Here is a 24,507-nt window from a genome sequence, read left to right as displayed (position 1 = left end):
AGGGTGTCTTCCCTTGGCATTGTAACAGCATTCTGCTAGTCTTGTCTGTGAACTGATGTCCGGGGGAAAGCAATCTCTTCGAATCATTCTTCATCTACCCTCCTCTTGTAACAGTATTCTATTTACATCCTCCCCTTCACACAAACCATTCTCACAGATTTCTGAATGTAAAATAATTTTCCTCTTCGCTTTTAGTCTTTTAAAATTGGCCTATTAACAAATAGCCATTGCAGTTATTATTAATTACTCTTAATTGTAGAGATTCCTCAGACACTCCGTTCAACAGGTAATTATTTTTAGTGTCAGAAGTTGGAAGGAACCATGCTAGGCACTGCGGGGGAGCTGCAATCACTAATACCACCACAGGAATACTCTCCTGACCTCTCAGGATACAACAGAGGGCAGATCACAAATACGGGAGGTACAGAAATAGTACGCTGCCTCATTGGAGTTGGAGAGGGTGTGGCTGAAAAGGAAGGGGGGCGTCTGGGGGAGGACTATCCTACAGGAGTATAGGACATGGAAGTGTGGGGACGAGGGTGTGAGAAGGCTGGAGGACTGGGGGGCTTGCTTGTCAGGAAAGGATAATGGAGACATGAACCATGGCCTGCCCTAGGCACCGGAAAAGCAGCCTCTAAGGGTGTGCTGTGAACAGAGCTGTGTCCCCCCAAAACTCACACACGGAAGCCCCGACCCTCATGGGACTGTTTGGAGTTGGGGCCAATAAGGGGGTAATTCAAGTGAGATGAGGTCGTAAGGGTGGAGCCCTGATCTAATGGATTAGCATCCTTGTAAGAAGAGACAGCAGAGAGCTCGCTCTTTCTTTCTCTGCCCTGGGAGGATGCAGGGGGAGGTGGCTGCCTGTTTACCAGCCAGGAGGAGAATCCGTTGAGTTAGAATGTTGGTATAAACACTCCACATCAGGTACAAGTCCCAGGGGACCGCGGTGTTAACCAGACCCCAATTCCCCCAGTTTACTTGAGACACAACACTATCCACTGGCCTCAAAGGAGGATCTGGGGTTTGTTTTATTTCAGATCTTAGGCGGAAGGGCAGGACGTGGCCTCCCTCCTCCTGTCACTTACTCCTCACAGGACGCCAGCATTGGGGAGGGCTCGTGGTGAACACCTGTTTAACTGAACTCAGATGTCACTGTTATCCAGGCACAAGGTCACGATGGCCTGAACAGGGAAGGTCACCAAGGAGAGGTTTTGGGTTCGGAATCCCTGCTTTTCCAGGGACTCCATCATTGGGCCAGTAGCACCGAGACCGCAGCCCCCGTGTGGGCGTTCCCCCTCCGCAGCGCACTGTCTGCACAACCAGGAATTCAGGTCCTCTTCCTTATGACTAGGGTCTGGATCACTGTATCTTATTGTATCTTATTCTATAAGAACTTTTTTTTACAAATTGTACTTTTGTGCTTTTAAGAATATAAGGTTTTGTGGCATCTCCATTCGCTGACCGCATCTCTCCATCGGTTTTCACCACATGAAGGTGAGCATAGTACGAAGTGCTCTTCAACTACCACTCAAGGCTTTGAACATGCAGCTGTGGCCATAAATCATCCAGAAAAACACTGCCCTTGAGGCTGACTAAAATTCTAGAAGCCTGCTTTCCTCTATTTCTTGCTATTTTCAGCCATTTCAGGTTTTTTGTTTGTTTGTTTTTTGTTTTGTTTTTACTTTTGGGGGGGTGGTATTAGATTTATTTATTTATTTCTAGAGGAGGTTCTGGGGATTGAACCCAGGACCTCGTGCATGCTGAGCGTGCGCTCTACCACAGGAGGAGGAGCTACACCCTCCTCCTCAGCCAGCCTTTTAACCACCCACGCATTTAATGTTACCATAGAGTCAGTCTTCTCACAGCAAAATGAATTTTCCCGAATGTATTGGTGGTATTTTCCACTACTGTAAACCTTAAATGTTTAAATGTAAAGAAAAAAGTTATTTATTTTCTGAATTTTAATAGACATTTTCTTGTTGATTCATAATCAGCTTGATTGTATCCACCCTAGGGTCTTACAGATCAAAGCTGAAGATGATTTCGGGGGGGGGGGAATGCTCTGTTTTGTTTCAGTCATAAAGTTAGCATATGGATGAAGATAACAAAATCAATAAATCACTTGACATGTTTCCATTGTTAACAGAGCTCAGAATGCTCTCTACATTTCCTTTTTATGGAATGATAGAAGCCTTTGGTCACACTTTAATAAATCAAAATGCTGGGTCAAGAAGCAATGATATTATAAATGTTACACTTACAACCTTTTTAAACAAAAAAAGATAGCTGCCTATGGGCCTGGAGTGAAGTAGTTTCACATCACAGATTTCTTGGCAGTTTCTTGGCAAAGTCCCTCGTATGCTGGTAGCCATAAGCATGGAGTCTTTGTTTTGGTCAGTAATTTTCAATCTGCCGTTTACATGAGCAAACTGACATAGCTCTGAAAGTGAATTGTACATTAACCATTCAAAACTGGACGTTTGTTTCTGAAGGAAATGGTTTGGTTTTCTCAGTGCCTCTGTTCTGTTCTTTTTTTTCCCCCAATCATTGACAATATTTCTTTGGATTTTTTTATACCTGAGAAGGCTTTCTCAGAACTGTACCAGACAAGACAAGGCTACCTCAAAAATAAGCAAGGAAAGAAAGCCAATTAGAATTGTTGAAATTGTGCCAATGTTAAAAACCAGTCGATCCTAGATTTAAGATGAAACCACTATTACATACATTCATTGTTTATATGAAGTTAAGGATTTACCCTTAAAAGACATAATGCACACTTACTGTTTAGAATTTTATCCTTTATGCCACTCAAATGGCTTAACCATATATATCTCAGAATCCAGCATTTCTTCCTCTGTACCATCAAAATGTGTACTTTAAATTTACTCATAAAAATCCCACATAATTTTAAAACAAATGCCAACATTCTCTAATTCTGGCATAGCACAGAGTTGGTATGTTCTGTAAAATTACTCCTTTCTTTACCCATCAGTGATATAGTCTTACATATAGTCCATAGACTTGATGGAATTCAACTTCCTAATCATTCACTCAATTTTCCAAAGATAAAGAGCCTAGCAGACATCATCCGTAGCTTTCTTCAGAGGCCGGTTCTCCATCCTTTATTAGCAAGTTACTCTGTCACTGTATTTCTCTGCCCCCTTGTCCACAAACAAGGCTTAAATAGTCTTCCTTGGAGTTTATAGGGCTCTGACAAATTCCATTAGAAAGTCAGTCTAGCTTTTTGCTTCTCTTGACAGCAACACAGTAGGTCAGCCTGTGTCTGAGAGGAGCATGTCAAAATGACCGTCTTACTGCATTTCTCATTGTGCTTCTCTGGGGTGATACCCCTTGAAGGTTATATTATAGATCGTCTTATCAAAGGCATGTCAACAATAGTACCCAGGCAAGAGTTGGTTCCACCTAATGAGATATGTCCTCCAAAGCTACTAACAGCTTGATACCCTGACAAAACCCAGTTGCCTAAATACTTGACCGTGACTTCAGGCTGCTCTCAGACTTACCATGTCTGATCTGTTCATTCATTCTCAGACCTCAAAAGTACATTGCTTAATAGCTTTTATTCTCTAAGTGTAGGATAAAAGCCCAGATAAATGCAAGCATGCAAACAGCATTTCACTTTATTATTGCTACTCGTCTGCCTCACACTTGTATACCTCTGAGCAGACACAGACACACAGACGTATCTATAAGTATTGTACATACATGTTTTCAGTGGGATACCTGAGTCTCAGACTTACTTAAAAGCTGCCTGGCAAATGAGTCTGGACTGTGATGTTTGGACAATCCTGAAATCAAATTGTGTCTAAGAAAAGGCGGTTCAGGCTACCAACTCATCAGCAGATTGTCCCTGACATGGACTCACCTGTGTTCAGTTTGTAGCCTTTCATCCTGAACCTAACTTGTAGTTTAGGGTAGGTGGGAGTACCATGTATGACATGGTTCCCTAGCATCCGGCAGCTGGCTGTTGCTTGTCCAAAATGACCATTTTGTTTTGCCTGTTTCAGCACTTCTGTTCACTAAAATCTGCTCATCTAATTATTTATTGACCAGTTCAAGTGCTGAAACCAAGTTTTTATAGACATCTTCCTTCCCACGATAAGTTAAGGACCGTTTCCGGAGAAATTCTAATGCGAACAGTCAAGCCATCAGAAATCTGAAGTCTCAACACAAGCAGAATGTGGTGATTTGCAGGAGGCATGAGCTGAACCTATTCCAACTCCTTGGACTTCAGTTCTGACAGACGAAAAATAACCAGCTAATGAAGATAAGCCCTAAAGTTTTATTCTTATGTTGTCCCTAGAGAAACAGTTGTTCATTTTTAGTTTGGTCTAGAACTTGATTACAAACGGCAGGTTGGCTTGTTAGTACAACCACGCGCCTTCTGAGGGATCCAAGTGCATTTGATTAAGCATTTAACATCACTCCCGAGGCAGGCAGTCCCAAAGAGCCACTGGGCATGGGAGACATTAAACATTTGGTTTTTTGCCCTGTAATCAACCTTAACCATGACCTGTCACCCCGACGCTAGATGACCTGGGGCCTTTGTGTGTCAGGTATCATGTTCTAGAGACTTGAACTTAGTACCAATGAGAATTAGATTTAAATTACTAAGCTAATTTTCATTTCCGATTTTAAACAAAATTTAAATCAGAGCTAGTCACGTTTAACTAATACCAGCAGCCCTGTCTGTCTTGCCATGAGTAGTTTATTCAGCCTTCCTTTTTTTTTTTTTTTTTTTTTGGTACAATGTTGAAGCAAGGACAAAAACATCTACTTGTCACTCCAATAAGAATTTTAAAGCCTGTTTAAAATATTTAACATGAGTTGATACCACAATAGCTTGGCACCATGTATCTTAGAAATCACCTCTAATTAAGTTCAACGCTGAAGCTTAATTCTTTTGTTATCTTTCTAGAAATAGTTCTTCAATATTATTTTGATTTATCACTGATTTTTAGGATTATCCTAGACTTTAAATATGTAAAGCCTTATAGGGGACTGCTAGACCTAATTTGCAAGTGAAAACACAGTCGTTGTTCATGGGAGAGTAGATGTGTTTTCACTTAGTGGCGGGAAGGCTATTCTGTGTCTGTCTCAAGATCCCCACCCCCGCCCCATCTACGTATTAATACGGAGCTAGAAGTCTCTCCTCCTGTGCTGAGCACTTTGTATTATTTTCTCTAATGATTTTGTCTTTAAAGCTCTTATCCTTGTGTTTTATCTGGAAGCATAAAAAATTTTTTTGAAAAATTCAATAAATTTCAAATGAATAATTTAGGGATATAAGCAAGAATCCTCACTAAATGTATTCTAGAAGGGAAATATTGGTAAATAGATAAAAGATAAAAGTAAAAGAGACATCCGTTCTATTAATTGTATGTGCCACAAAGAGTCATTGAGGTGTATTTTCCATCGGGCTGTATATTTTATGTGGTTTTTCTAAACCTCAGTAAGACAGTATAGCATATGTCAGTGACAAAAGTTTGCTTAATGGCCTCTGGCAGAATGAAGCAAAACTTAACAGGTCTAGAAGATTGATTTAACCTTAAAAAAATGTGTATCTTTAAAATAATCCCATTCCTAAAAACAGTCTCAGCGTGTGTGCGTGTGTGTGTGTGTGTGAAGAATGGTTATTTAAACAAGGAAGGCATCGTAGGTACAAATGGTATCTAATTTGCAAGTGGAAATATAACTGTTCATGCGGATGTGAGTACGTTCCATTTAGGGGCAGTGGGTCTATTCATTGCCATCCCCCCACCCCCGAAAAAACAGCTCTAGGTGTCTAATCACTATGCAAATCTAGTCAGCATATTTACACTGGAAGCAAATGTAGACAATCATAGAAAAATAAGTGGAAATGTTTTAAGCATTCATTAAATCTTTCAGGGCAAGGGGATAAATTAAACTTTATAAAGCCGCTGTAAAAATAACTATTTTGGAATTTAAATGCAGTTGTGTAATTTACTGCTTGTTACAGGATTCAGTTTTAACACCCAAATTTCACCGCCCAAAAATACTTCAAATGAGGCACTGCATCTGAGCACCTGTGACTCTGCCGCCCACACAAGCACTGAGAAATTAGGGTCTCAGCAGATCCCATTTCATGCACGATCAAGAGTGGCGTGTCAGTTTCCAAAAAGAATCCTCTGGTTCAAACAGTCCTAAATAAATATGGTGCTGGTTACAGCTCTGTCAGCATCCTCCCCCGGGTGGAAAGCATTGTCTCTTCCACCCATTAGCGGTTTGCAGGATCAGAGCCCGGAAGCCAGCTTTCTACAACCTGTTTCCTCACTTTGAATGATATATCTTGGAGAAGGAGTTAAAGTGGTATAGTACGAATGTTACAGTGTTGTTTGCAAAGCTAGAGCATCAAGGAGGGTCAGATCTTCATGAAGAAAGACTACTGCAGCCTAGCTACCTGAGAAGTAATCATCACAGCCAGGCTTATGAGAAGGGGTGGCAAGGATAGGGTCATGTGTCACACACTGTGCAGGGTCCCTTGGAGCAGCAGAGTAGATGGTAGCTTTCAGCGATTTGCTTTGAAGAACCCCAAATCCGTCCTAGTCAAAAAACAGAACTATGTTACACACATACTTCTTTGTTTCAATGTTTTTGTGTGTTGGTTTCATTTCTCTGCTAAGTGCTGTCTCCAGACTTCTCTTTGAAAATCTACATAGCTCCAGAAAAGATGGCCCATGAGGTGACAGTCACATTGAGATCAGATATATGATCACTTCCTCTGGGAGAGAAAGATCTGGGAGTGTCAGGAAGGGGAAATAAATGCTCCAGGAAGAAAGCCAGCTGGGGAGGGAGGCAACCAGACAGAAGCTGGGTTTTCCCTGCACTGCAGAGTGGCCAGGCAGGCAGTTAGAGAGAGGCCAGTTCTGTGCATTATTGTGCACTTACGAAGAGTGGCAGAGTTGGAGAGTTTTGATGGAGGTCCTTGTTCCAAAGTAGGCCTGACATTTTTTTTAACATGAGAGAGGCTCACGGCCATGCTGAGAAGCCTTGAGGTGAAAGGGTCAGCAGGTTACTGGGGCCAGTGCAGCAGGGCTTGTTAGGGGTCATCAAAGGCCTCGGGGAGCAGCAGCCGCCGAGGCTGGGGTTTCCACCCTCTGGAGGATGTAGGGGCCATCTGGCTCCGGAGAAGGTGGCTTAACTCTGAAAGGGTTTAAAATCCAGTTTAAAATGCGGACTAGAAAAATCCCACAATGAGCAATTTGATCTCTTTTCCCCTTTCACATATGGGACAAGATTCTGCCTGAGCAGTTCGATATTATTTTGAAGTCGATGTGCATGCAGTTACTCTGATAAGTGCTCTGCCACGTCTTTTCTCTCCTCCTTTCTGTGTTTTAAGAGCCCCCCTCATGAGATCAGTGGCTTCTGTTTTCTTCGTCCTCAGAGATGGGTCTCCCCAGGGAAGACTAGAATGACCCTGTAGACAGACCCAGGTGTTGCCAGGAGTTATTGCTCATGAGACTGTTACTGTGGAAACCACTTCATTCTGATGCATTGTTTGAATACATAAGCCAGCACTTTACAGTTTCTGAGCATCCAGTTTTTAATCAAAAATCTTCCTTTGTGAATAGTAATTTCACACTAGTCTATGTAATAGTGTTCTCTCACCTTGTCTGCCTCTTTTGAAAACTTTTCCTCCAACAACAGTAAGAACTAACGAGGAGGCAGAACATTTGAAAAACTCTTATTGAAGATAAAAGTATGATTAAGATATAGAAAAAGTCATTTAATAGGTAGAAGCCATCTGGGACATCAGGTGGGTTATTGGCAAAGAAGCATTCTTATGCATAGTTGGCCTTGCCACTGGCATCTCGTGGTGGGGGAGAGGGGACAGTGGGAAGCAGAAGGTTCTAAAAGAGGGACCTTGTTTGACTAGGTTTGTGTCTTTAGACTAAAGCTTAAGTTCGTTTGGGAGTGGAAAGACTGAGACAGGGAGATGTTCGAGAAGGTATTTTGATGGTTCAGGTAAGAGATGACAGAGGCCATGAGGTGGATGAGGGGAGGGGCCAAAAGATATTTGAGAATCAGAATCCTCAGGACTTGGTTTCCTGACCACTATGACACCATCACTAGTGACTGTGTGAACTTGACTGTGCCTGGTCTCCCACAAATTTTCAGGCCAGTCTTGGTGAGCAAGAAGGATGCACTGCAAGATCAGTGAATATCACTGAGTCAATTCATGGTACCCAGGGAATCAATCCTCCTGTCACCGATACCCCATTTTCTGCTAGCAGAAAAATGGGAAACAGTGTTCACAGTTTACCACCTATGACGTATTAGACTTTGTTTGAGATCAGAAGAATACGGTAAGAGTTTGAATCCTAGAAATAGACCTGCCCACTTGGCTGAAGCAGAAGTAGGGGAGAAGCACTAAATATAGTTTGGTCTACTGGTGGAACATGTTTCCCAAGGGAAGTTCAAGTTTAGGCATGATGCCAGTAAAACAGGGAGTAACTGAATACAACTAAATATAAGAATCCTAAAGAATTCAGACTATACTACAAAGCTACAGTGATCAAAACAGTATGGTACTGGCACAAAAGCAGACACATAATTGAATGGAAGAGAACAGAGAGCCCAGAAATAAACCCACACACTTATGGTCAATTAATCTACAGCAAAGAAGGCAAGAATATACAATGGAGAAAAGACAGTGCTGGGAAAACTGGACAGCTACCTGTAAAAGACTGAAGTTAGAACATTCTCTAACACCACATACAAATATAAACTCAAAATTGGTTAAAGACCTAAATGTAAGACCAGAAACCATAAAACTCCTGGAAGAAAACATAGGCAGATCACTCTTTGACATAAATCTTTTAGCAATATTTTTTCTTGGATCTGTCTCCTACAGCAAAGGAAATAAATGCAAAAAAAAAAAAAAAAACCCAACAAATTGGACCTAATTAAATTTAAAAGCTTTTGCACAGTGAAGGAAACCATCAATAAGTCAGGAAGACAACCTACTGAAGGGGAGAAAATATTTCCAAATGATATGACTGATAAGGGTTTAATATCCAACACATATAAACAGCTCATACAACACAGTATCAAAAAAACAAACAAAGAATCCAATTAAAAATGAGCAGAAGACCTAAATAGACATTCTCCAAAGAAGACATACAGATAGTCAACAGACATGTGAAAAGATGTTCAATATCACTAATCATCAGGGAAATGCAAATCTGAACCACAATGAGATATCACCTCATATCTGTCAGAATGGCCATCAAAAGATGTGGAGAAAGGGGAACCCTCGTACACTGTTGGTGGGAATGTAAATTGGTGCAGCTACTGTGGAAAACAGTATGGAGGTTCCTCAGAAAACTAAAAGTAGAACTCCCATATGACCCAGCAGTCCCACCCTTGGGTATATATCCAAAGAAAGTGAAAACACTAATTCGAAGAGATATATGCACCTCAGTGTTCATAGCAGCATTATTTACAATAGCCAAGATATGAAAGAAACCTAAGTGTCCATCCACAGATGAATGGATAAAGAAAGATGTGTATTATATTCAATGGAATATTAACTCAGCCATAAAAAGAATGAAATCTTGCCATTTGCAACAACGTGGATGGACCTGAAGGGTGAAATAAGTCAGACAGAAAAAGACAGATACTGGATGATATGTGTGGAATCTAAAAAATACAACAAACTAGTGAATATAAGAAAAAAAAAAAAAACAGACTCAAAGATACAGAGAACGAACTGGTGGTTACCAGTGGGGAGAGGGAGGAGGATGGGCAGGATAGGGGTAGGGTATTAACAAGTGCAAACTATTATGTGTAAAATAAATAAGCTACAAGGACGTATTGTGCAGCACAGGGAATACAGCCAATGTTTTCTATAAATGGAGTATAACCTTTAAAAATGTGAATCACTATGTTATACGCCTGAAACTTATATAATATAATCACCATATACCTCAATTTAAAAAAAATAAGAATTGAAACTTGCAGGGAATAACAGGAGATAGTGGGGAAGCTTGAAGACAAAGCAAGAGGTCAGTTATAGGAAATAGATCATATCATGTGCTTTAGACTCAAAACAGAGATAGCTAAATATTAAATCTCATACACACAAAAAAATTACACTGGGGCTGCCAAACACTGTCTCAAGTTAGTGACGTGGAGAGTTGCTGATCCTATAAGTATAACTGTCATTTAGGCTCAAGCATGGGAGGGAGGAAGGATGTCTAACCAGAAACCTGATACCTCCTACAAACTGAATTCCATCCTGACCAGTGGGGTCTGATTACTTATTATTTCATTTATTACACAAATACTTACTGAATGGTCATCTCCAGTGCCCCAGAAGCTCTACTGTTCTTATGATGGAAGACTGAAAAAGACGGGGGAGGATATAGCTCAATGGTAGAGTGTATACCTACCATGCTATGAGGTCCTGGGTTCAATCCCCAGTACCTCCACCAAAAAAAATAAATAAATTTATTTAATTACTTCCTCCCTCCCAAAAAAAAATGAAATAAAAAAAAAAGAAGATTGAAAAAGAGGCACTGCCTACCCTGAAGGAAAGGAGGGCTTTGGGAGGAGGCGATGAGGGCACAGCCTCAGCCCTAATCAAAGCCCACACCTTCAGTGCAGTCACCCCTCAGCCTGGTGGCATCTGAATGACTCACCAGGCTGCCTCAGCTACAGACTGCCAGCACTCAAAGGCAGGCAGAATGACCCAGGAAACTGACACCATGACATTCTTGTCCCGCATTGGCTCTGACCTGGGTTATTTGTACCTCTGGACTCAAGTCCAGATTCCCAGATGCAGTGAAGACTATGGACAGTGTGACCGTGTCTAGGGCACGACTGCTGTTCTTGCACCCGCTCTCAAACCACCTCCTGCCCCACTCTCAGCTCCTGAACAGGAATGCGAAACAGAAAAGGCTATTTGAGGGGGAAAGTGATACATTAGAATACTAGTTTTTAGTGGGTGGAGTACATTTGAGAGGCTGTGGAATTCAAAAAGATTTTAAAAAAAATAAAAAGAACCCTCATAATGTGGTTGGGAATATAAAATGATGCAGCCACTTTGTCCAAATTTTCTTCTGCAGTGTAGTCAGTTTACAATGTTGTGTTAATTTCTAGTGTACAGCATAATAGTTCAGTCATACATATACATACACATATCCCTTTTCATATTCTTTTTCATTATAGGTTACTGTAAGATACTGAATATAGTTCCCTGTGCTATACAGTAGGACCTTGTTATTTATTTTATATATAGTAGTTCGCATCTGCACATCTTGAGTTCCCAGTTTACCCCTTCCCACCCACATTCCCCATGGTAACCATAAGTTTGTTCTCTTTATCTGTGGGTCTCTTTCTGTTTTATAAATAAGTTCATTTGTCTTTTTTTTAGATTCCGCATATAAGTGATATCATATGGTCTTTTTCTTTCTCTTTCTGGCTTACTTCACTTAGAATGACAATCTCCGGGTTCATTCATGTTGCTTCAAATGGCATTATTTTATTCTTTTCTATGGCTGAGTAGTATTCCATTTTATAAATAGAGCACAACTTCTTTATCCAGTCATCTGTTGATGGAAATTTAGGTTGTTTCCGTGTCTTGGCTACTGTAAATAGTGCTGCTATGAACATTGGGGTGTCTTTTCGAATTAGAGTTCCCTCTGGATATATGCCCTGGAGTGGGATTGCTGGGTCATATGGTGAATGTGTTTTTAGTCTTTTGAGGATTCTCCATACTGTTTTCCAAAACGGCTGATGCAGCCACTTTGGAACAGTCTGGCAGTTTCTCAAAAGGATAAGCATAGACTTATCACTTGACCCTGCCATTCTACTTCTAGGTTTATATAAGAGAAGTGAAAATAAATGTCCTCACAAAAAAACGTATACATGAGTGTTCATAGCAACATTATTCATAAGAGCCCCAAAGTGGAAACAACCCCGATGTCCATCAACTGATGAAAAAAATGTGGTATATCCATACAACGTGTTATTATCCAGCAATTAAAACAGTATTGATACATGCCACAGCATGGCTGAATCTTGAAAACATTATGCTAAATAAAAATAAGCTGGTCAGAGAAGTCGTATTCTCTGATTTCATGTATATGAGATGTCCACAATACACAAATGTACAGAGTCAGAAAATAGGTAAGTGATTGCCTAGAGTTGTAGCAGATGGGGGTAAATGGGGAGCGACTGTTACTTGGTAATGGGTGTGCATATTCCCTAAGTTAATTGGGGTGATAGTTGCATAGCTGTATGAACATACTAAAAACCATTGAATTTCATATTCTTTAAATGGGTGAATTTTATGATACATGAGTTACATCTCAATAAAGTAAGTTATATGTTATATTTATATTATAGTTATAGTTCTATTTTAAAATTTTTTAAGGATTGTTTAATTTTGAAGAAAAAGTGTGCAATACCAAGAAGTCTTATTAGGTTAATGTCATTTTTACTTCCATCAGGGTTGGAAGTAGAGGGAAGATAAAATCAGGATAATCTTTGGTCTCTCATAACAGAGACCATGAGAAAATACTCTAATTTAAGGGAAATTATTTTTCATGGTTGACAGGAACAAATGTTTGTAGAGAATATGGTATATTAAAAAAAAAAAAAAACTGGACATCTGGTGGGTATAGGCCAGTGAGTGTAGGCTATTCTGTTGTTATAATCCAGCATCCTCAGATGATAAGTGTTGGTGAGGACATGGTGAATGGGAACACTCACACATTGCAGGTGGGGTTGTGAAATCCTCTTCGGACAGCATTTTGGCAGTTCATCTAATGGTTAAGCATAGAGTTACCACATGACCAAGTAGTTCCACTGCTAGCTATATACCCAAGAGAAATGGAAACGTGCCCATGCAAAACTTACTCACAGAAGCTTTATTCATAGTATCCAAAAAGTGAAAACAACCCACACGTCCATCAGCTAATGAATGGATAAATACAATGTGGTATATTCACACAATAGAATATTATTTAGCCGTGAAAAGGAATGAAGTTCTGTTGCATGCTATAGCAGGGTGAACCTTGAAAACATGCTTTCTGAGACGAGCTAGTCATAAAAGACCATATTTAAGTGATTCCATTTATATAAACTGTCCGGAATAGGCAAAGATACAGAGACAGAAAGATTAGCAGATACCTAGGGCTGGAGGATTTAGAGGAAGGTACAGGGTATCTTTGTGAGCTGATAAAGATACTCTACAGTGGATTGTGGTAAATAAAGATTGCATAACTCTGTGATTGTACTGAAAACCACTGAAGTGTGTACTTTCAGTGGGTAAATTATACGGCATATGAATTATATCTCAATAAAGCTGCTTTTTTAAAAAAAAAATCTAGCTTTTATATCTTGGCATCTTTTGACTCTTTCCTACTTGCTGCAGCCACAGCTTTTTGCAGTGGTATTTTGGGGAAAGTTAATGTGAATCTCTGGTGTCTTAAACAAGTCCAATACTGTAAGGATATTTTCTGTGAGTTCATTAGGAATTATTGCTTAACTAAGTCTGGAATTGCAATCGAGTAGCTCCTCAGTAGGGTTGCACCATCTGTGCTGATCTGTAGATAAGTCTGTTCAAAACACACATTGAATTAGTGTACATAGCACTGCTCTGTAGGCTGCTGGGACAAGTTTCTACACTTTAAAAGATATTTTATCAACAATATGCTTTAGGTTATAGCCAGTGTATTTGTATTATTTATTGAGCTGTCTCAAGTCAGAGGGCATTAATATGGAACAGCTTTAATTTTCCCCAGTCACTGCTTAGGCCACGTTTCGTTGAATTTTGCCTTGCTATCCCTTAATGACACTTAGCTGCATTCAGGTCACTTTCAGTTAACAGAAGGTCAGTCTGGTCTGCTTTTCAACTCTCATCTCATACTAATTTAAATCTAATTTCCTCTTTCCACTCCATCAGGGTGGACAGAGCATAGTCTGGTTATCAGCTACCTCTTTTTTTTTAATTCTTATGTTTTTATTGAAGTATAGTCGATTTACAGTGTTAGTTTCAGGTGTACAGCAAAGTGATTCAGTTATATACATACATATATATTTAGTTTCTTTTCCATTACAGCTCATTACAAGAAATTGAATGTAGTTCCCCGTGCTATACAGTAGGTCCTTGTTGTTTATCTGTTTTACCTATAGTGGTGTGTATCTGTTAATCCCAAACTCCTAATCTATCCCTCGTCTCTTTCCCCCCTGATAAACACAATTTGTTTTCTGTGTCCATAAGTCTATTTCCTGGCTTGTAAATAAAATTTGTAGCTTTTTTTTTTTTAGATTCCACATATAAGCGACATACATGATATTTGTCTTTGTCTGACTTAACTTCACTTAATATAGTCTCTAGGTTCATCCATGTTGCTGCAAATGGCATTATTTCACTCTTTTTATGGCTGAGTAGTATCCCATTGTGTATATATACCACATCTTCTTTATCCAGTCATCTGTCGATGGACATTTAGGTTGTTTCCATGTCTTGGCTGTTGTAAATAGTGTCTCAGCCATCTCTTTTCCCTCCCTTTCTAAGGCCTGACTTCTAGGCTGTCAGAGGCCAGACAATAGATGAGAACAGTGTCCCTTGACCTGATCTCCTGTTTTTTGGACAAGCACAGTCTTGCCATCATGCCTTCTGGGTGACAGGTGTCAAAATGCTGCTTCACACTGGGTAGTTCAGAGAGCTCCCTTCCCAGCCCCTGGATGTGGGAGACCCAGCCCCAGCTCGACTTCCATGACTAAGCCCTTCCCCGTGGGTACGGTAACTGTCTAAGGACTGGCAGGGAGAAATAGCGGGGGTGTTACGTGCATATGTACATACATGTTTATTATACAGTTTACTGATGTTAAAGAATGTGTAGTTCACAATTTGCAGATAAAATAAAATATACAGTATTCTTTAGTGCAAATTCCACCTAGCCAATTGATTCTCAGAAGACTTAACAATGACTTCTGCAGTTGTAACTGACAAACGAGTGTCATTCAAATGTGAGTGCTGGGTAGTATTTTCATATAAGTTAAGAACTAAGACAAAAGTGAGATAAAGAAGGGGTATCAGAAGTACAATTGTTAGTGTGGTGAGCAACTGCTTTCTGAATCAGATAATAGGTTCATATGCTGGAAGAGTACATCCTCCAGTTTTTACTGTTAACAGTGTAAGACTCTAGACGTGGTACACTTTTAAATTTAATCTGCACTATTAGCATTTTCTCCACCACTTTCTTAAATGCAGATGATCAACAAAACAGCAAAGTCCTAATTTGTAGCACTTGCCAATTTCAAGCTACTTATGCGACCTTACTGAGTGCTTAATTGGGACAAGACGCACAGGAGCACACTATTTTTTCCACCACACGGATAGAGTAGACGTAAGAAAAACTCTGACAATAAATAATAGCAGTGAAATAATTAAGAAATGATGAGTTTTAAGTATTGATTACCTTTGTTTATTAATTTTTTTAATGGAACTTGATGTAATTTAATTTTTGAGAATGACTGTTTCAGTTTCTAAAAATTTAAAAATTGGCTGCCCGGCTGGCTCTGGAATATGACTGCCCTTGCACACAGCATCCTCCAAAGCTCCTCTCTGCTCCAGGCCCCCTCCCCTGGGGTGCCGACCTCCTGATGAGATGCAGAGAGACATCTTGGCTCTCCCTCGCTCCACTCAGCTCATCGGCAGGCCAGCTGCCTTGCACCCCGGGTCCGGCTTAACTCTCCACCAGGGACAGCTCCAGAGTCTCCTTACAGGCATCCCTAGCCTTTACTAGTGAGCCTCTTGGTACCCTCCTCCATTTTTGTGGTGGCGGGAGGACGGGAGATGGGGAAGCTGATGACTGCACACACCACACTCCCAAACAGGAAGCTCACTGTGCCCACAAACCCCGTTTGTTTGGGGTTTTTTTTAAGGGAAGTAAGCCTTTATTTCCTTGTTTCACAAATAAAGCTGGCTGAGTTGGTTGCTTTTTGGTGATTAGTCAGAGGCCAAATCCCACATCCTCATCTAACTCCTGAGACTCTTCCTCTGCTTCACCCTTGGCTGGGGCTGCAGCGGGTGTGGAAGCGGCCATGAGGTCAGCAGCCGCAAATGCAGATGGAACAGCCAAGAAGGCCTTGACCTTTTCAGCAAGTGGGGAGGTGAAATCAGTCGCCACAGACAAAGGCAGGACCCGCTGGTGCCCACTGATGATGGAAGGGGGTCCAGATGCAACCGCTGGGTAACTAGTCTGCAGATGGACGCCAGCGACGTGGCGGACACCTGCCAGGAAGCGAGAGTGCACAGTCTCCTCCGTGACGTCAGCACTTCAGGGTTGTAGATGCTGCCCATTGTCAAGCACCTGCTGGGTGATCAGCCCATAGGAGAACGGGGAGACATGCAGCCACTTAGCAATGTGGCTTCACTGGCTCCCAGTTGGTCTCCAGCCTTAATCAGCTGCACATCATTCAGGATGTCAGTGGTGCCCTTGGAGAGTTCGATGATGATACCTAACGCCTGGAAGAAGGGGGTCTTCTCAGGCCAGGCCCAGTGTTCTGGGAGGGCCCAGTGACTTTACCCAGGGCCATGGCACCAGCACAGGCGGCAGCTGGCACCTTAATGGCCAGCAGCATGTCCCTGATCTCAGTGAGGTCCTCCTTGGTGAACACAAAGCCCACATTCCCCTGGATGTGTGGCGGCAGTTTCTCCAGAGCTGGGTGGTTTTGCAGGTACCCTCAGATGGCCTTGCCCGCCAGCACCACAGCCTTCCCTCAGAGGGACACGCGGCTCTGCTGCGTCTGCTTGGAGCCCACATTGTCTGCTCCCACGATGAAGCATTTAGGATAACATCCAGAAGTTGGATGATCTTTAGAGAGTAATTGGACTTCCAGGTCCCTCTTTCTTCCCTGGGTATCCCAGCAGTGCATGAGGGATGACCACACAAAGTTTAAGGACGATGTCACTCACACAACGGTGCCTGGTGAAAGGAGGGCGTTTTCCCATGGATTTCTGGGGCCATCAGAGCCAGCTCACCTTCTCCCAGTGAGCTCTGAGGAAGGTATTAATGTCTCTTTAGAAGCTGGATTATCCCTACCTCTTTTAGCATCCCTATTTATTAATTCTGCAGTTACAGCATATCTTGCTAGACGTGTATGCAGTTTTATTTAGCATTCTCAATTTTAAACCTAGCTGGATAACATTCACCATTTTCTTTAAATCAGAGACATGATCATTTTCTCCCTAAATCACTTTATTAGACACGTACACACTATATAAATCTTTTGGGGGTACTTAATCTTTCTAGCCTGGGTTAGATCTATAATTAATAGTCTGGTTTTTCCACATTCCAAAATACAAAAACCTTAACTTTGTCCTACTCACTTGATTTTTAATGAGTAGACCCTGAGGGATTCAGATATTCCTAAATCTTGATAACATTCTTCAAAGAGACATGAAATGCCTATAGCCCTGGGGAGAAATAGCTTTAACTGCTCCAAGTCTAGCCTCATCAAGATTACAGTTCTCCAGATACAGTGTCACTGAACAAAAGAAACGGCGAAGGATGAGAACTTACCCCACCAGATATCAAACACACTATGAAACCTCAGCGAGAAAAACAGGAGGAGCAAATAAAGCAAAAAGCAAATTAATCCAATTTCAAGACTATCAAATGGAGAATCCAGTCCAGGTACATGTGGGGACTCATGTGTGGGATAAACTAGCATCGCACAGACGGTTACTCATGTAAATATAGGAGATTATTTCTCAATTCCTGGAGTGAATGGAGAAGGCCTTTGTCAATAAACATGACATCAAACTAAAAAAATATTAAGGAAAGACTGACTTATCTAACTGCTTTAAAACTTTAAACTTACAACGGCAAGAGACATCATAAACTAGCTTAAAGGACAAATGATTGGAAGAAAGTATTTCCTCCATGCACAATAGATAAAAGTATTAGCCTTAGTGGGGCACTGAGTTTATTTTGGCTGAACACTGCCAGCCAGTGTGAACATCAATGAACAGCCTCAGGCAAGGATGAATGTTCCCACTGAAAAATGATCTTCTGAGATACAAGAATAAATATGAAATTGTATTTTAAGACTCTAAGTAGTACTATAATATTATTATTAAAAATTAAGTATGTTTTTAAAGTTTGTCGTGATGATGTAGCAGTACAGTTTCTCAGCACCGCCAGCTGCTGGGCGGCCCCTCCTCACGGGTGCAGGGCTTAGGCAGATGCTTCCCCTGATGGAAAGCAGGGGTCCCTTTGGCTGTGTCTGCCAGCGTGGGCTACTGAGAACGGCGGGTTTGGTCTCAGATCAGTGAGCTTTCCTTCTTCTCTAATGGTAACAGAAAGGTAAAGACGTCCCTCCTCAGCTTCCAGACTGGCAGTCTTGGCAGCTGTCACGTGATCACAGTGCAGGGTCCATGCTTAAAGACAGTGTCTTCTGCGTAGAAAACGAACTTATGGTTACAGGGAGGGGTTGGGGAGGGACAAATTGGGAGTTCAAGATTTGCAGATACTAATTGCTATATATAAAATAAACGAGGTCCTACTGTATAGTGCAGGGAACTGTATTCAGTATCTTGTAGTAACCTATAATGAAAAAGAGCATGAAAACAAATATATGTACATGTATGACTGAAACAGTATGCTGTGCACCAGAAATTGACACAACATTGTAAACTGACTATATGTCAATTAATAAATTAGTTAATTAATTTTTTTGAATAAGACAGTGTCTTCTGAAGGTTTAAGAAACAAACAGAAGATTTTTGCCCTCACATTAACAGGTAAACAGAAGTGGGGCACAGAAGCCTGCTAGGAAGCCCCCAGAAGCATCTGCTGAGCTAAATGTTGAGAAGTTAGCAGCCGCCCAGCAGGCGCAGAAAGCAGCTGGAAGGAGCGGGGCCTCTTGGAAAAGCCTTGAGTCCTTGATTCTGATTTAAAGCGTAGATGGAAGAAGCCAGAAAAAGTGGGTCTAGATCGTGATGTTCTTGGGAGCCATACTGAGGACTGCGGATTTTATCTGTAGAGAATGTCTTCAGGAAGACCAGGCAGATTTATATTTTTCAAGGATGCCCGTGAATATTCATGTGCCTGCCTTCATTTTGCAAGTGATAAAAAATTTTGTATGTGCCTTACAATAATCAGTTCATTTACTTCTTGTAACAGCTATGGGGCAGGTCACTGTTTTTGTCTCCATTTTGCAGTTGAGGGAACTGAGGCAAAGGTTAAATCCTTTGCCTAGCATGACGCGGTTATCGGTGGAACAAAGGCAGGCAGTCTGGACCCCACCTCTTTCCTATCTTACACTGTTTTTGCTTGTGTCTCTTTAAGAACATATATGTTTTCTTGAGAAAAGGGAGTCAAAAAAATTTTTTTCCATGTGATTTCTTCCATGCCACCTACCAAGATAGAATGTTCTTTGGCTTCTAAATAGAATCACTTGGGCAGCTCAGCTTCCCCGCTCCCTCTAACCCTGCAGCTGCTCCTTGGCCCCGTTAGTCTTGATCCCTGTGTCCCTCCTTTTCTGGACAGGCTAGGAACTCTCTTGGCTTCCAGTGTTGCCAGCATAGCCCCAGCCAGGAGAGGCGAGGCTTGAGACAGGGTGGCAGGGGTTGCCTGAGCCTTTCTCTTCTGAATCAGTGGTGCCTATGCCACTAATCTCCACAACAGGGGAGAGGAGACAGAGCACTCAGTAAGGTCACCTTGCACTCACCTGCAAATAATCCTGATGGTCGTTCAGTCCACCACCATCATTTACTGAACAGCACCTCCTCAGGTGCCCGGGGCCGGGTTGGGAGGTGGAGGTGAGACAGGGAAGTAGAAATGAAGGGAAAAGAAGGTGTGTAGGCCACGATCGGTGATTTTTCCATCCCAGGTTCTCATCCAGGCTACGTTTCATCACTAGTATTGTGTCAACAAATGGTGGCATGATTCTTATAAGCAGATGTGGTGCTGTGGCTTAGAGGTCTAGTTGATAGAAGGCGTTGTGTACCCACCTCCCACCCCATGATTTTCCATTGACCACACTGTAAATCCTGTACGTCTGCCTCAGGGACCCTCTAATAGGTGCCACACTGCTAACTGCAAGGATCAAATATTCATAATCAGCGAACCCTGTGCTGTGAGAAGAGCAAAGTATCAACATGCACCTCTTTTCAAAAATTCAAATAATTGCTGAACAAAGGCAGAAAATGCAGGAGACTTCGATTTCAATTTACTTATTCACCGATGAACCTCGTGGTTTTTCTTTAGCAGAGGAGGAAGGCTGATAGATGATATCTCAAAGACTGGTAAAGACTTGGGGAGTAGTAACAACCTAGAAACCAAAATGATGGGAAAATTTTCCTTCTATTTTAGAAAAATTGTTCGAGAAAATCAGGTTGAATAATTTGTTGGACATTGTTATTTCATCCCTGACATACCTGTATCCATGAAACATGAAGCCTTGTAATGAGATTCAACCTTACTTCAGGTCATTATTATAAATATACTACAAAAAAAAAAGTGTCTTATTCCCCCTAATTCACTGTAGTAGTCACTGGATGCACTTTTATTGCATAGTTTCGATTCAGTTAACTTGGGGTCTTAACTTTCTTCTATTCAGCAAAACATTTTAGCATTTAAAACTTTGATAACACATGATTTTTAAATTCCTTCATTTTACACTTTTATTACTTCATTTATACTTTAAATTTAAGATTTGCATAAATTTACAAAAATGCAAGCATAATAATGTTCTTCACAGCATTATTTATAAAGCAAAAAAATTGGAAAGAATCCAAATGTCTCTAAACAGGAAACTGGTTATTAATTCAGAATAATATTAAAAATGATGCACAGAGAATATAGTCAGTGTTTTATAATAACTTTGTATGGAGTATAATCTATAAAAAATATTGAGTTACTATGTTGTACACCTGAAACTAACGTAGTATAAGTCAACTATACTTCAATTAAAAAAAAATAAAAATGATGAAGTAGGTCTGTAACTATTGATATAAAAAGTTATTCACCATATAGTGAGTTTTTTTAAAGATTACAAAAGCAGGCTGTTATCTTTTTTTTAATTGTATGTTTAGAAAAGAAGTCTAGGAAGATGTAAGTCAAAATGTTAACAGTGTGACTGACTCTCAGTGAATCTGCAGACGGTTTTCAGTTACAACTTTCTGTCTTGTGTGTTGTGTAAGGTGACTTCCTAAATTATTAATTATCATTTTTATATATAGCATGTATAATTTTGCAGATGGAAAAATATTTTTCTGTTTAAAATTAAACTTGAAAAGGTACAAGGAACTCTGAAAGAAGTTTACTGTTAATTATTTAAGCATATAAAAAATTTCTGCATGGTGCACATTAAATCAGCACTCTCACCTGTTTTTGAACTTTTCCCCCTTCCGTACCTGCTGAAATGCTATTAACACCTTCCCCATCCCACGCCTGTTGCTCCTTGTCCTTCATCTGTCCCGCTCCCCCTCCTTTGAGCTGAAACAGCAGACTCTTCTCCTCAGTATACCCATTCTCCATGAGGATGGGTTTGAGGTAGAACATTAAAATTGGCGGTCATCCTTAAGCCTGTCCTTTACCTAGACCAGTCAGTTAGGAAGTACCGATGAATCGTTGGTGCGTGTCACTGGTGAAGAGTGTACTTGATCAGACAGCTTGTCTGGAGTGACACAGACGTACGCTCTACTGAGGGTGCCTAAGTTCCGCCCAAGGCTTTGCATTCCAGAAACTGGAACAAGGTGGTTTTCTTCTTCAAAGGCAGAAAAAAATGTGACTCAGATCTCTCTTTGGCTCTTTTTAGACTCTAATAAGGTCATTACTTAGTCTGAACTGAAAGACCACAATTTTTTTTAAAGAATCTTGCCAATTCCCAGGTGTTTTGTGTCTGCCTTTGGTACTGCTGGTTTTGATCATCTTGAACCCTGGCCGGGTTGGCTCAAGTGCTAGTTTCACCATTTGGGCAAGGGAAGGACAAGATCACAAAGAGCAGGCAGAGAGGCAGACGTTCTGAACAAACCTATGTACTGGGGAGTCTATTCATTGTGGTGTATAGTGAATATAAGAAACTGGTCTCTCCCTAGAATAATTATAGCAAGTTAGGACAGGTGCAGGAAAACTTACGCAAGGTTTGTTCAAACTTCAGCAGAGTCTTGGGAGGACTTTGAAAGGCCTTGTTACCATCAGCCTCATCAGGTCATTAAAAGGCAATGTTTCTTTTATTCCTTGATTACTGAGAGCATGCTCCTGGGTCTTCCTAGAGTCTCAGAGTCTTCCCGAGGTACGGGGTGGTGGTAGACCTCAGGCGCACTTCCATGGCCTTTACGTATCTTTTTCATATTTAACATTAGCTTTTGCTAATTTTTTCCCCTTTTCCCTTTTGGTTCCTTCTTACCCACTTTCTCTAATGCAGCTGAATTCTCAACACCAAAAATACAGGAACTAAAACTCAAGGATGAAGTGAAATTAGAGAATGGAGAGAAACGGGTGGATTCTGGGATCTTCAGAAACCTAAATTACATTTTTTAAAATTGCTTTGGTTGTTTCCATCTGGGGGGAGCCCTGTCCCAGGAAGCCCCCATGTCGGAGCCTGTTCATCCCTCGCTCAGCTGGGACAGCCCCCTCCAATGTGTTGAAGTTTCCGGACGCGGAAAGTCAGCGCTTGCTAACATCTATCAGTTTTTCTTTAACAGAGAGCTTCGTGGATTTTGATGTCCTCAAATTTAGAGACAGGAGCGGCCTCTCGCCCGGTGTCACTGGGTCTCACCGACGGCTGCTGCTGGGCTGTTCAGCTTAGGTCGGCCACTGCCCGGGAATAACCCGAATCAAGGCGTCCCCCTTCCCCCACCGCCCACCTGCATTTTCTCGGTCAAATGAAGGTCTGCTTGAAGACAAGGGGAGGCGGGGGCGGGGGGAGTACTGTGGGGACAGGGAGTCAGCTGGTCAGGAAATAGGACAGGAGATATCAGTAAAAGCACAGGCAGATGCCCTTTGGGCTGCGGGGGGTGAGATGTGGTCTGAGGCGCAGGTCGATGCTAAGGTGACGCGGTTCCAGGTCCGAGCGCATCACCTCGTCTCTCTGCACACTCCTTGAACCAGACGCTCCTCTCTTCCCCGACTTGGAAGAGGAAAGGGTGCTGGTGTTGACTGACTCCTGACTCTGCTTCCTTTCCAGCTGACCCGCTGGTGGGCAGCATCGCCACACAGTACATGACCAACAGGGCGGAGCACGACCGGATGGCCAGACAGTGGACCAAGCGGTACGCCACATAGGGTCGGTGTCCCCGCACCTCGGCTCTGGTGGTCTTATTTTTATTACACTTTGAACCGTTTTGTGATGGAATGTCATGCCCCCCACCCTGTTCCTTTGTTCTCCCTCCCCATCCCTTCGCGTTTAGTTCCCTTTTTAATTTCTATTAACTTGAAAGATTTGGGGTTTTTTTTTTCTTTTTTCCCACCTCAGCGTGGCTGGGAACTTTCGTTTTCAGTGCAAACAATGTTGGATCTGTCGTAATAAGAGCTTTCTTACAAAGCTTTGTATTACCGTGTGGTTTTGTTTTTGGTTTTTTGGTTTTTTGGGGTCGTTTTATTTTGATTTTTTTTTTTCCTTTTATGTGATCTTCGGGAAAACACAGATTCAGAGTTATATCTCGTTTCTACTTAAATGTAGTGCTTAGGGTTAATTTTTTTGTACTGAAGTCTTTATTGGTGGGTGCATGCCACTGGGAACAAGTTTTTGTAAAAAAGCTAAAGCTTCAATCAGAATCACTGTGCATTACTGAGACTCTGTTTATCACTAGCCTTCTGTCCCCAGGCAGAAGACTATTGAACAAAATAATATGTATTTTGATTTACTTAAAGTGCTTGTAAATTTCTTAGGGACCTGCCACTTTTGACTGTGGATCAGTTGATGTACACTTGTATTATTAAAGCACTCAATAAATCACTGTGGCTGATAAATGCACTTCTGGTAACCCAGCGTTTGCTTTGCATCCTAGTCGCCGGCTGAGCCCTACGTACGAGGCTTGTTTAATTCAATTACAGATTTGAGTGTATTTTTCTTGTATTTCTGAGTGTATTTCTCAAACCTCGAATATTTCTTCACAGTCAAGTTGCTTAACATGTGGAATTTCCCCAGCTGTCAATAGCCTGATGATCTGATGGTTGTTTCAGATCCCTGTGGTTTTACATCTTGGCTGGATGGCACTTTCTCATGGACATCTTTCCTGTTACAACTGTCTTTAGGCAACAGTTAAAAATGTGTGACTCCAAAAACCGGCTTCTGGTGAAAGTGAAGTCTGAGGTGATCGTGGTGTTAGGTTCCTTTTTAATTTATTTCTCTCCTTTTTTTTCTCTTAAGATTGTTCTAATGATTGCCCTTGAGTTTGGGGGTGTTTTTTCTCCATAATTTTAGTGGAAGAAGTAAACTCCACTTGTGTTAATCACGGCTAGCACAGTCAGTGACAAGGGTATGTCTGTCTGACTT

General features: G+C 41.4%; 1 protein-coding gene and 1 pseudogene across 3 annotated transcripts in view; one reads left to right on the top strand and one right to left on the bottom strand.

Moving 5' to 3' along the window:
- UBE2E2 (ubiquitin conjugating enzyme E2 E2) overlaps positions 1-23,985 on the top strand; it is a 326,256-nt gene extending 302,271 nt beyond the window's left edge. For all 3 annotated transcript variants that reach the window (XM_074371691.1, XM_074371697.1, XM_045511241.2), the window contains one exon: positions 23,197-23,985. In XM_074371691.1, coding sequence (XP_074227792.1) covers positions 23,197-23,294 — 98 coding nt within the window. In that variant the 3' untranslated portion in view covers positions 23,295-23,985. The remainder of the gene's footprint in view (positions 1-23,196) is intronic.
- LOC105063285 (large ribosomal subunit protein uL10 pseudogene) lies at positions 15,605-16,916 on the bottom strand (annotated as a pseudogene).
- Positions 23,986-24,507: the final 522 nt, after the last annotated feature.

Source organism: Camelus bactrianus, chromosome 1, assembly GCF_048773025.1.
Source record: "Camelus bactrianus isolate YW-2024 breed Bactrian camel chromosome 1, ASM4877302v1, whole genome shotgun sequence".
Classification (NCBI taxonomy): Eukaryota; Metazoa; Chordata; class Mammalia; order Artiodactyla; family Camelidae; genus Camelus; species Camelus bactrianus.
The sequence above is the reverse complement of the archived record's forward strand: the minus strand, read 5'-3'. Positions and strand labels throughout refer to the sequence as shown.